This window comes from Rana temporaria, chromosome 1, assembly GCF_905171775.1.
Source record: "Rana temporaria chromosome 1, aRanTem1.1, whole genome shotgun sequence".
Lineage (NCBI taxonomy): Eukaryota > Metazoa > Chordata > Amphibia > Anura > Ranidae > Rana > Rana temporaria.
The window spans coordinates 449,940,749-449,953,495 of NC_053489.1; the positions used below are offsets into that span (position 1 = coordinate 449,940,749).

The following is a 12,747-nucleotide window of genomic DNA, read 5'->3' on the forward strand; positions in this document are numbered from 1 at the left end:
CAATTGTTTGAACAACTTATGTTGGGACATGCTGGAAATTTATATATCGATCAGTGTATGCCCAGCTTTAGAAACCCTGTCAGGTTTTTATTATTTCTGTGACCCCAATAGATAGATTTACACTCCCTGTTTATCTTGGTTCCCATTGCCTCCAGGACAGCAGGTGATGGACGGACCAAGAACAAGTCACCAGTTTTAGTGACAGCTGTCTAAGACCCCAATTCACAACTGAGCCTTTAATTCTGTTCACATCTCTACAGTATGTTCAGTTGCTCGAAGCTTAAAATGGTACATGAGCCTTAGGCCACACGGGCCGAATATGAATATGAATTGAGCAAATCAAGTGCTTGCTGTGATCTCGCATTTGCATACATATGAAAAAGTGCTGGTCACTAGCGGTTGAGCAGTTATTTTCACCAGAGTGTGTGTATTCTGGCTTGAATGAAGAAAATAAGACCTTTTTAACAAAAGGGGAAATTGGGGCAACCAATCTGACATCAGCTTTTACTGCCTGATTTAAACTTGCAGAAATTCTGTTTTTTATTTAGAAATGTTATATCTTAAACCTAAACTTACAATATACAGTGGGGATCGAAAGTTTGGGCACCCCAGGTAAAAATTTGTATTAATGTGCATAACGAAGCCAAGGAAAGATGGAAACATTTGGAGATTTTTCCATCTTTCCTTGGCTTCGTTATGCACATTAATACAAATTTTTACCTGGGGTGCCCAAACTTTCGATCCCCACTGTATCAATTGACGCAGTTATTGCAAAGCTCCTTGCAGCCAAAATTGGACAAAGTATATTTTTTTTATTACGGTAGTCTGTAGCCTAGATTTCTGTTTCGTCTTTGAAGTCCTAAAGGTTGAGTTTTGAGTGTTGCCTTGTTTGTTCAACATCAGTTTCTTTTGTTTAAGTTGTATATGCCAATATATTTTAATAAGATAACATCTTACATTGCAAACATTCTCTCCTTTTTAATGTAATATTTGCTTTTGTAATTTCCGTTCTGGTGCATTTCTTCTGTTTATTAAGCATATTAAAACCGTAGCTCACATATGGTGTGTACTACTGAATTTTGAAAGTCTCTTCTTTTTTTTTTTTTTAGATTAATTAAGAAGTTAAATCAACAGAAGATACTGCAGGTTTCGTGTGGAAACCAGCACTGCTTGGCCCTTTCAGATGGTATGTAGATAAGTGTACTACATTTGTTAAAGGGGTTGTAAAGGTTTGTTTTTTATTTTCTAAATAGGTTCCTTTAAGCTAGTGCATGGTTGGTTCACTTACCTTTTCTTTCGATTTCCCTTCTAAATGTTTTTTTTCTTTGTCTGAATTTCTCACTTTCTGTTTCTCCTCAGTAAGCTTGCCACCATCATCCGAGCGGTGGTTAGCCAGCCAGAACAGCTTACTGAAGAGTAACAGGAAGTGAGAAATTCAGACAAATAAAAAAAAAACATTTAGAAGGGAAATCGAAGGAAAAGGTTGGTGAACCAACAATGCACTAGCTTAAGGCCCCTTTCACACAGGGGCGGGAAGCGCCGCTAAAAATAGCGGCGCTATACCGTCTGAATTTCCGCAGGATTCGGCTGCTAGCGGTGCGGTATTAACCCCCACTAGCGGCTGATAAAGGGTTAATACCGCCCACAATGTGCCTCTGCAGAGGCGCATTGCGGGCGTTATTACTGCGGTTTCCCATTATTTTAAATGGGAAGTAGCGGTATACGGTATACATGCCGCTCCTCTCACCGCTCCAAAGATGCTGCTTGCAGGAGATTTTTTTTTCTCTCCTGCCAGCGCATCGCCTTAGTGTGAAAGCCCTCGGGCTTTCACATTGAGAAGGCTGGGCAGGAGTTTTTCAGGCGGTATTTAGGCACTAATTTTAGCATTGTACCGCCTGAAAAACTCCTAAGTGTTAAAGGGGTCTAAAGGAACCTATTTAGAAAATAAGAAACAAACCTTTGCAACCCCTTTAATTCATAAGTATCAGCTTTTTTTTTTTTTTTTCAAGAAAATTCTGGTCATGCTCCATCAAAGAAAGCTGTGATCCACTTTTGAGCGTCACATATTCCAATCTTCAAAGTCTGAGCAATAACCACGCATAATGGTTTCAATCAATGATGCATGCAGGGCTGATATTTACACTCCCAATGTCTATTGAGTTTGACTCATCAGTATTTATTCTGGCTATACTTGCACAAAATTCACATACATTTCAACTCTATGAGCAGTCAGATGATCCTATCTTCCTTGACAAAAAAAGAACAAATTGTGGACAAACCATCTCCTATATCACAGTAAGGTATTATAGCAGAATCGACATTTAGGGACTGATACTTCCAGAATTCTACAAGGAATCCTGATTGCATTGTCTGTGATGTACTGCCATGGGTGTGACACACACAGGTTATCCAGCACTCTGGAAGATCCCTTACAGCTGATGTTCTATTATCTCCTCCCTCCTTCTCTTTTTTTTTTTTTTTTTCTTTACATTTACAAAATGAATTGACTGGTTCAGGGCTCTGTAATCAAATCTGTTTCAGATCACTAATCAGAACTAATTGCAATCTGAGATCTTGCAGAAACAAGTTTCCTCTACTTGCCACTTGAATATTGGTGGTGATGTCTACAATACTCTGTTTTGCTATTCTCCATAATAGGACTATATATTTTTTTTCTTGTACTAAAAGTATGTTGGCTGCCATTGCTTACCTCTTCTTCATGCTATATGTTTAACTGTCTTGCTGATCCAGTAGCTTTAAATTAATCTAAGGCCAAAAAAAAATCGAAATGCTTCAAGATTTTAACTGCCTGGGTCTTCGTGGGGAAAATTCATCCTCTCTGTTTATTCTGGTAACCATTCTCTCTGGTTAGAAAGTAATGGGGAATCCAAAATGTTACAGCTGTCACCACAACAGGCGGTGAGGCGCCATCTTTTAATGGGGTCACCTGTTCTGGTGACAACTGCCTATTGGGATTTTCCCCTCACTTCCGAGAGAGTTCCACCACTTCCTGGTGTGTTTTTGGGACAGAAGATAAACTAAAGTGTATGTTAACCCCCAAAAAATTATTCAGATTCTGGTCCCAAGCAGATTACACCAGCACAGTGCTTGTGCTGTGTAGTCTGCTCCCTCTAAACTGTTAAAAAAACAAAACTCCCTGATCCTCCCACTTCTTGTATGCCCTCTCTATATTGACCACCATAACCAGAGCTGCCCAGCCCTGACCACCGTGGTCAAAGTACGTCCCTCCATCATACATAGCTGTCCTCTCTGCGCTCCTCTCTCTTCCTCACCCCCTCATTCCTGCCTGTCAGTACCATCTTTGTCGCTCTGTCTCCGTTTCACCCCAGTCGCGCCCCCTCGCCGCTACTATTAAAAATAAAAACCCTAAACTGGTCACTGCCAGACCCTCTAGGCTGGCTGGCATACCACACTAGGCAAGTCCTTGGTAAAAAACGAATGTTCTAAATATATCTTAAGAGCTGTCTTCAGGCCGATCACATGACTCGCAGCCACTTTACAGCTTCGATACATTGCTTCTGCGGGAGGTCACGTGATCTTCCTTGGCTGACACATGAGGGAGATCACTGCCCCTCCCGTAGAAGCAATGTCTCGGAGCTGTAAAGCTGCTGCGAGTCATGTGACCAGCCTGAAGATGGCTCTAAAGAGTTATTTAGAACGCTTGTTTTTACAAAGGACTTGCATATTGTGTTATGCCAGCCTCTAATAGAGGAACTGGCAGTGAATGAAATAAAAGATAAGAAGCACTTAATGGGGTTGTAAAGGTTCCTTTTTTTTTTTTTTAATAACAAACATGTCATACTTGCCTTCACTGTGCAGTTCGTTTTGCACAGAGTGGCCTTGATCCTCGTCGTCTGGGGTCCCTTGGCAGCTGTCTCGGCTACTCCCCACAAGAGCTAACCCACCTCTGGGAAGCTCTCTCCCAATGGGGTTATCTTGCGGGCGCGCTCCCGTGATACAGTTGGCGGCCATAGCCGCCGACTGTGTCACCGCCCCCACCCCCGGCACGCCGCGTCATTGATTTGCTTGACAGCAGCGGGAGCCAATGGCTGTGCTGCTATCAATCATCCAGTGAAGAGCCGAGAAGCCAGCACGTTCATGACGCTGGACTTTTTTGAGGGCTCAGGTAAGAAAACGGGGGACTGGGAGGGCCTGTAAGCATCAGATGTTTTTTCACCTTATTGCATAGGATGCATTAAGGTGAAAAAACGCAAAGCTTTACAACCCCTTTAAGAAAAAACTAACAAGGGTTGTAACCATTGCCTACTGAAAAATAGCTTTAGATATACTTTAATCTTCACGCTGAATCACTGAGAAGGCAGAAACATGCAGATCATTAGCAGAGGCCTAAATCTGATTTCGCCAGCCACGTACTTGTTACAGTTCAGTTTTTTAGAATGTATTAACGTAAAGAAAGCAAGACAGCTAATATTTGCAGGTTAAAATGAGCAAAAGCAGTCTGAGAATAAATTTCCTTTGTTTAGCTGATGGATAGTCAAGAATCTAGTTATCATGGGTTTATGATCTGTCTTATGTTCACTCGGCAATGAAAGGTATTCTTGGTCTGGTGAAACCTATTTTCTGTTCTGTCTACATCCAATCCCTGGGCATGGTGTATCCACCGCGATGTGTTGCTACCAAATCAAGTTTTTGTTTAGTAAAATGTAATCTTGTTTCATTTTATTTCATGATTTTAACTTTTGTGTTCCAGATGGGCAGTTGTTTACATGGGGCCAGAATAGCCATGGTCAGCTGGGTCTTGGGCATGGATTCACCTCCCAGTCTAGCCCACAGCGAGTAAAGTCCTTGGAAGGAATACCATTGGCTCAGGTGACCGCAGGAGGCTTCCACAGTTTTGCCTTGTCCCTTTCTGGAGCTGTGTTTGCCTGGGGGAAGAACAACTCAGGGCAACTTGGTCTTAATGACGAGAAAGGTAAAGTATGTTTTATGGTGGCCCTGAAACTTCACATCAGAATTTGGATTTCATGACCTATGGTCTGTAATGAGTGCACTGGGCTACATGATTCCCTTTTGGGTAGATTTCCCCTCAGTTTTTTTTTCTGTCTGACACCTCACAAATGCACAGAATCTAAGGAGAAATTTTCCAAGTGGGATCACCTACAGTAACAGGAAAATGACACAGGTTTTAACTCTTCCACACTGTCCAAACGAAAACAGTAAAGCCTCGTACACACGATCAGTCCATCCGATGAGAACGGTCTGAAGGACCGTTGTCATAGGTTAACCGATGAAGCTGACTGATGATCCGTCGTGCCTACACACCATCAGTTAAAAAAAACGATCGTGTCAGAACGCGGTGACGTAAAACACAACGACGTGCTGAAAAAAACGAAGTTCAATGCTTCCAAGCATGCGTCGACTTGATTCTGAGCATGCGTGGATTTTTAACCGATGGTTGTGCCTACTAACCATCGTTTTTTTCCCATCGGTTAGGAATCCATAGGTTAAATTTGAAGCAAGTTGGCTTTTTTTTAACCTATGGTTGAATAACCTATGGGGCCCACACACGGTCGGTTTGGACCGATGAAAGCGGTCCATCAGACTGTTGTCCTCTGGTTAACCTATCGTGTGTACGAGGCCCAAGTTTTGGCTGAAGTTGGGATTACTATGGATAGCTGGGCTCAAAGTGACGGCTGCTAAAGGGTTACAAACTCCTCTTAAATAAGGAATAAGCCAAGGCATTTGTATATAAGGAAATGTTCTCACATAGTGGAATATATATTGTTGTATTCTACCCAAATTTTGTTGTTCAGTTTGGGGAAATGTTACACTTTCCTCAATAAGACGTTAGTGGGTGTGTAGCAGGAAACGCCAACAAGATTACTAATGTGATATGACACATAAAATTCATGAATATCTTAGTGCAAAATGTGCATGATATTAAACATAATGGCATATATTATATAAAATATCCATTGTGCTGGCGAATTAAACAATAACAAATGAAAAAGCTGCACTGTATTATTAACTTGGTGCAAAACAATAATATCAAACATATTGAATAATAAAATAAAAAATGTCCATTGTGCTGGCAAGGCAAAATCCTGTGATGCTACTCAAAAGTTGACAAGGTGACAACTTGTATTTAGCGGTCTGTCTGGAATAGAAGCATCTTGGCATTACATAGTTGCAAATGCTGAAAAAGACAAAGATCATCAGAAAAAATATATCAAATATGATTGATATTGGGATACTGGACAAGCTGAGCATGGAATAATACTTTTCAGCATGTCTCAAGTAACTTACTGTATATTTCTTTTTACAGTCCGTGAATCACCATGCCATATAAAGCCTTTGCGTACCCAGAAAGTTGTGTACATCAGCTGTGGGGAAGAGCATACAGCTGTCCTAACAAAGGTAATGGATAACACCTTCTGTTCTTATCTTGTTTCTATACAAGCTGTTCTACACTAAACTTGTGTCGTTGGCTTCTTGCAGACTGGTGGGCTTTTTACTTTTGGAGCTGGAGGCTGCGGGCAGCTGGGGCATGACTCTCTCCATAATGAGATCAATCCCAGGCGTATACTGGAACTGATGGGCAGCGAAGTATCTCAGATTGCATGTGGCAGGTGAGCTGACAAAGCACAAACTTGTTGTCTTAAAATATGGCTTACCCAAAGATTAACTATGTATAACGCATTGACTGCATCTTAACGATGAAGTTCATGGACATTGCAAAACCCTGAAGCCCTGTACACACGATCAGTCCATCCGATGAGAACGGTCCGAAGGGCCGTTCTCATCGGTTAACTGATGAAGCGGACTGATGGTCTGATGAGCCTACACACCATCAGTTAAAAAAACAATCGAGTCCAACGCGGTGACGTAAAACAAAACGACGTGCTGAGAAAAATGAAGTTCAATGCTTCCAAGCATGCGTTGACTTGCGCGGGTTTTTAACCGATGCTTTTGCATACTAACCGTCGGTTTTGACCTATCGGTTAGGCGTCCATCGGTTAATTTTTAAAGCAAGTTTTAACATTTTTGACCGAAGGATAACTGACTGATGGGGCCCACACACCATCGGTTTGGACCGATGAAACGGTCCTTCAGTGCGTTTCCATCGGTTTTGACCGACCGTGTGTACAAGGCCTGACAATCGCAGGCATGATGGGATTTGTAGTTTTACCACAGCTGGAGTGCCAAGGTTTCCTGCCCCTGGTTTAGGGGAACATTAAAAAGCAGCATGATTTGCCCTATCCCTTGTTCCATGTGACAAGTCTCTTGTGACTGGGTACAAGGGGTAAGGCAAGTAAAACTGCTACTTCTATTCCCCCTAGTCCGAAACAAGCGATTTAAAGCTGACGTTTAGGTATGCCATTTTTTACATAGTTATATTGATCCAGCTTGGACAACCCCAATTCCAAAAAAGTTAGGAGACTGTGTAAAATCTACTTAAAAACAGAAAGCAATAATTCGCAAATATCATTATCCCATATTTTATTCACAATAGAAAATAGAATTATTTTTTCTTTTGCAAATAACTATGTGGGTTTATGAGATTTGCAAATGTTTGCATTCTGTGTTAATGTAGATTGTACACAGTGTCCTAACTTTTTTGGAATTGGGGTTATATGTGCCATACCTGTGAGATCCCCATGGAAGCTGGAAATGATTGTAGTAGGCACTGCTACTACAGTGATTGGCGCTTGCTACCAGGTCCTGTGCTGAGCTGGTAGCTAAAAAGTGTCAGAATAAAAAAAAAAATCTAAGTAAAACTTAACAATAATATATATATTTTTTTAAAGTGCCCTTGTCCCCATGTGCTCGCACGCAGAAGCGAACGCATACATAAGACCCGCCCACATATGAAAACAGTGTTCAAACCACACATGTGAGGTGTCACCGCGAACGTTAGAGTAATGCTGTACATCAGCTGTGGGGAAGAGCATACAGCTGTCTGTTAGACTGACTGGTCACGTGGTCACAGGATCGGGAGGCGGTCCGACTGGTTACCTATCGCATCACAAAAACATCTGCTGCCTGGTGACGCATATATGTGGCATGCAAGCATTAAGGCCCACTTATTTTCCGCCATACATATGTCTTAGGTTAAAGATCATCAGGATTAACATATACTATGTAAACAAGCATAAATGTTATTCAATATAGGTGATATTATATATAATATACCGCATATGTGTATAATATGTATTTTTTTATTCTTGCAGACAGCACACTATTGCCTATGTGCCTTCTTCTGGAATCCTCTATGCATTTGGATGTGGGGATCGGGGCCAGCTTGGCACCGGACACACAAATAATGTCATCTGTCCCACTACGGTTAAAGGAAAGTGGACCATGCCCTGCATTAATATTCCACCCACGATTGGTAAGTAGTAATGGCTTCATGTTGGAAGATCGGATCAATAAGGGAAGAAAGAAGTGGCAGTTATAAAAAGGGTTTTCCACTTACATCTAAACCATGAAAACCTCTTGCTATTGATGGACCTTCAAAGGGCTTTTGCAACAAGTGGTCAATCCCCCCCCCCCCCCCCCCTGTGTGAACATCCTTGCTATTTAAACTTTTATAAAACCTGCATAATAACTGTTGTGGGCAATAACAAGGACTGTTAATATTACCTGAGACCTATGGCACTAGGCCTCTAGAGGGGAAAGCGCTTGTTTTTTGGTTGAACCCATGTTCCCTGTACCTTCAAGTACTTACAGTACTAAGTTTCTGAAAGAGTAATTTAGAAATAACATCTTCTTTCCAAGCTGCCATGCAATGTTTTGTGCACTACATTTGCATGCTTTTAATAATTATTCTTGCAAGTCTACCATAAGTGTTGCATCATTTTCACAGATCCATCTTCATACAATATTATCAAGCACATTTTCTGTGGCTGGGACAAAACATTTGTACTCTGCTCGAAGCCAGAGGTGAGTCATAGGAAACTAAGATTATGGTTATTCCAATTATGTCTTCCTTATCTGTAACGGCTACTTACCGTATATACTCGAGTATAAGCCAAGTTTTTCAGCCCATTTTTTAGGCTGAAAAACTACCCCCTTGGCTTATACTCGAGTCGACAGTAAAACATGTGTTTAAAAGCGTGTCTGCCGCTGTGTAATCCATGTGCAGCCGTACCTTTTCATTAGTAAAACAGCGTGTGCCTGCCACTGTGTAATCGAGATTACAGTCTATTCGGCCGTCCTCTGTAAGAAAGCCCCGCCTCCTCATCATCCGTCTGTGATAGAGGAACACTGATACGATGCTGGGAAACTGTATCAGTATTCCGCCTATCACAGACGAGGAGGAGGCGGGGCTTTCTTTCAAAGGACGGCCGAATAGACTGGAATCTGGATTACACAGCGGGAGACACACTGTTTTACTAATGAAAAGGTACGGCTGCATATGTTTTGTTTTGGCTGTATTACACAGCGGCAGACACACTCTGTTTTACTAATGAAAAGGTACGACTGCAACCATGGGCACAGTGAGAGACTGCAACCATGGGCACAGTGAGAGACTGCAACCATGGGCACAGAGAGAGACTGCAACCATGGGCACAGTGAGAGACTGCAACCATGGGCACAGTGAGAGACTGCAACCATGGGCACAGTGAGGCTGCAAATGGGCATGGTTTACCTTCCCACCCTAGTCTTATACTCGAGTCAATATGTTTTCCCAGTTTTTTTTTTTTGTGGTAAAATTAGGTGCCTCGGCTTATACTCGAGTATATACGGTAGTCTAGTTTTATAACTTCATGCAAAGAAAAGTGACAACATTGTGGCAGTGTTGGTTATCGCCCGAACTTTTTTGTTCTCATCTTTTAGTTTAGGATATAGAGTAGCTAAGTGTTAACCCCCATTACTTTATAATTTGTGGTCTTTGTCCAATTGGGGGAGATTTCCCTTTATTTTCCTGTCCTGGCGACACAACCTGGAGTGAAAATCTCTAAAAAGTAAATTTCCCTTTTAAACAGATTTTAACAAACCTGAAATTATCAGTGGGAGATTTAGCCTCACCTACCTGTTTTGGTGACATTGATAAAATGTTGTATTTCCCCTCACTTCTTGTCGCAACAATTGGAGAGAGTTAATCTCCCCAGCAAGAACCTGATGGGTTCTTTTCCATCCATACTTTGTCCAAAACCTAAAGTGTTCATACACCTAAAAGTGCAACTAAAGTCTAAAATAAAAATTTTATTATAGGCAAAACCATTTTTTTTTTTCATATTGGATAGAGTAAGGTAAGGTTATAACACCTGTCAGTTTATTTTTGGCACAGCTTCACATTGTTTGATTTCCTTTCCTGTCTTTTAGAAGCCTGAGCCTGCTGATGACTTCCGCTCCTGTCAGAACAAAAATTACACTAGCTGTATCAATGATGAAACCATTGACGATTGGAGGCAGAAAGTCCTAGAAAATAGTAATTCCAACACCATGAAGTACGTCTTTGAGTAAAAATACTATTCACCCTCTTAAATCTGAAGTTTAGCCTACAAACTTTTTGCTCTACAGCTTTAGTTGCATACCTGTATGTTCCCATGATGTGCAGGCTGCTGGATTATGTAGAAAGCTCTGGGGGGGGGGGGTTTAACAGGTTTGGGTCTACAGGCTCAGCTGCACTAAAGATGATCTCATGGAGGCACTAACTCCTGCCCTCCCTCACCTCCATTGAGAAAAGTAATTTCACTGATTACACTGCTTGTACCATAAACTGTGAATGGGGGGAAAGAACTGTGTGACTAATCAGAACCTCCCCCATACACAGGCAGTGTAATCAGTACAAGAACTTTTCTCCATGGAAGAAGGGAAAAGAGAAGATGTGTCCCCATCAGTTCATCTCTTGTGCAGCTGCCCCCGGAGACCCAAAGCTGTTAACTCCCACAGCACTGGAAGTTCACCAGCGGGAAGAGGACTGGGCAGTCCTGCAGTAAAGATTTCTATAGAATTCAGCAGCCTGCACATCGTAGGACTTCATTTTAGGTAAGTAATGTAACTAAAGCTATAGTGAAAAAATGTTAACTAAACTTTAAATGGTACATTACATTTACCCATAGGCAAAAGACCCCGTTGACTCATATGCTATGTAGACAGGACAACTTTATACTGAATTATATACTGTTGGCAGGCTGAGCTCAGAGTCTATCAGCTTGGGTAGATTGGTCTAGGCTTAAAGAATGCTAATAATCCAAAACTACAATTACAGTCAATTTGCATGCTCTAGAGCAAGGGTCCCCAACCCCCCGTGCCGCGGATCGGTACTTGTCCGTAGCCTTTTTGCAACCAGCCGCGAAGGCTGCGCTGTAAGGTGCGGCAGGCGAGCAGAGAGATGACATCCCTCACAGCCAGTCCGCAAAGGCTGCTCCATCAGAGCTACGGCAAGCGAGCAGAGAGATTACATCATCTCTCCCGCCCGCATCGCTGCTGTTCCGCCCTCAACTGCGTTTGTACCGATTTACACACTCGGAATGCCAGAATGCTGGGAGGCAGAGAAAAGAGTTGTGAGTCTTAGAGGTAAGTGACCATCTCCATCTGGTGGCAAGGGACAACCTGCATCTGGTGGCAGGCGAAAGTGTCAAGTGACAAGCTAAATCTGGTGGCGGGTGACATGGCAAGTGACAAGCTGCATCTGGTGGTAGGCAACGTGGCAAGTGACAATCTGCATCTGGTGGTAGGCGACTTGGCAAGTGACAAGCTGCATCTGGTGGCAAGTGACAAGCTAAATCTGGTGGCGGGTGACATGGCAAGTGACAAGCTGCATCTGGTGGTAGGCAACGTGGCAAGTGACAATCTGGCATCTGGTGGTAGGGCGACTTGGCAAGTGACAAGCTGCATCTGGTGGCAAGTGACAAGCTGCATCTGGTGGCAGGTGACAAGCTGCATCTGGTGGCATGTGACGTGGTAAGTGACCAGCTGCATCTGGTGGCAGGCGACAATAGTTTTCTTTTACAAAACCGGTCCCCAGTGCCAAAAAGGTTGGGGACCAGGACTCTAGAGTACTAGAATGCATATCATTTTGTCCCTCTGGCTGCTCAGACATTTTAGGCTGGTGTGCAAAAGGAGTTGAGAAACTCCACACAATAAATTGTGTGAATATTTACTTGTTATGCAACGTTCAATAAAGGTAGGAAACAGGATTTTTTTTTCAAATGATTGAAGCAAATCTTTATTGTGTAAAGATTCTCAAAGACCTAGTAAATCATTGTTTGGTCCGTTCAGAATTTCTGCCATCTAGTGTCTATGGACTGATTTACACACACTTTACATTGTGTGCTTGCAGTATGAATAGTGCACATATGATCAAGTAATGCATTGTATCTTGTGACTGCACCATGTTTGTGCTATATAATCGCAGTCAATAATCCTTCCTTATGTCATGATTATGGCATGAGTATGATGCATCTGATGCAGGCAATTATAACAGGCTACATTTACAACTGTATCAGATGTGTGTAGAAAGCAAGGGGGGAGGGGGGTGGGGGGATTTGGTTGGACGGATGACTAACGGTCAGGGCTGTGGAGTTTTTTTTTTTTTTTTTAAATAACATTAATTAGTTCTTTGTGGAGGTTGCCCGGGCCCAGTACAACATGGCCAGTTGTACTGGCCTATCATAGGCCCTGCTTATCAGCATACTTTCCTGCTAACCCGTTGTCCTGATTCAGCATACAGTGCCTTGAAAATTTCCCAAATTTTGTCATGTTACACTTTTCAGATATTTATTCGTTAAAGATGTTGAAAACCACATTTCCTGG

The 12,747-nt window shown here is 42.3% G+C and overlaps 1 protein-coding gene across 1 annotated transcript in view; it reads left to right on the plus strand.

Moving 5' to 3' along the window:
* The window catches only part of HERC3 (HECT and RLD domain containing E3 ubiquitin protein ligase 3), a 102,301-nt gene that overhangs the window by 48,879 nt on the left and 40,675 nt on the right, over window positions 1–12,747 (plus strand). Inside the window, 7 exon segments of the mRNA XM_040327473.1 lie at window positions 1,110–1,186; window positions 4,733–4,954; window positions 6,308–6,399; window positions 6,481–6,611; window positions 8,214–8,374; window positions 8,849–8,925; window positions 10,312–10,436. Of these exon segments, the coding sequence (XP_040183407.1) occupies window positions 1,110–1,186; window positions 4,733–4,954; window positions 6,308–6,399; window positions 6,481–6,611; window positions 8,214–8,374; window positions 8,849–8,925; window positions 10,312–10,436 (885 nt within the window).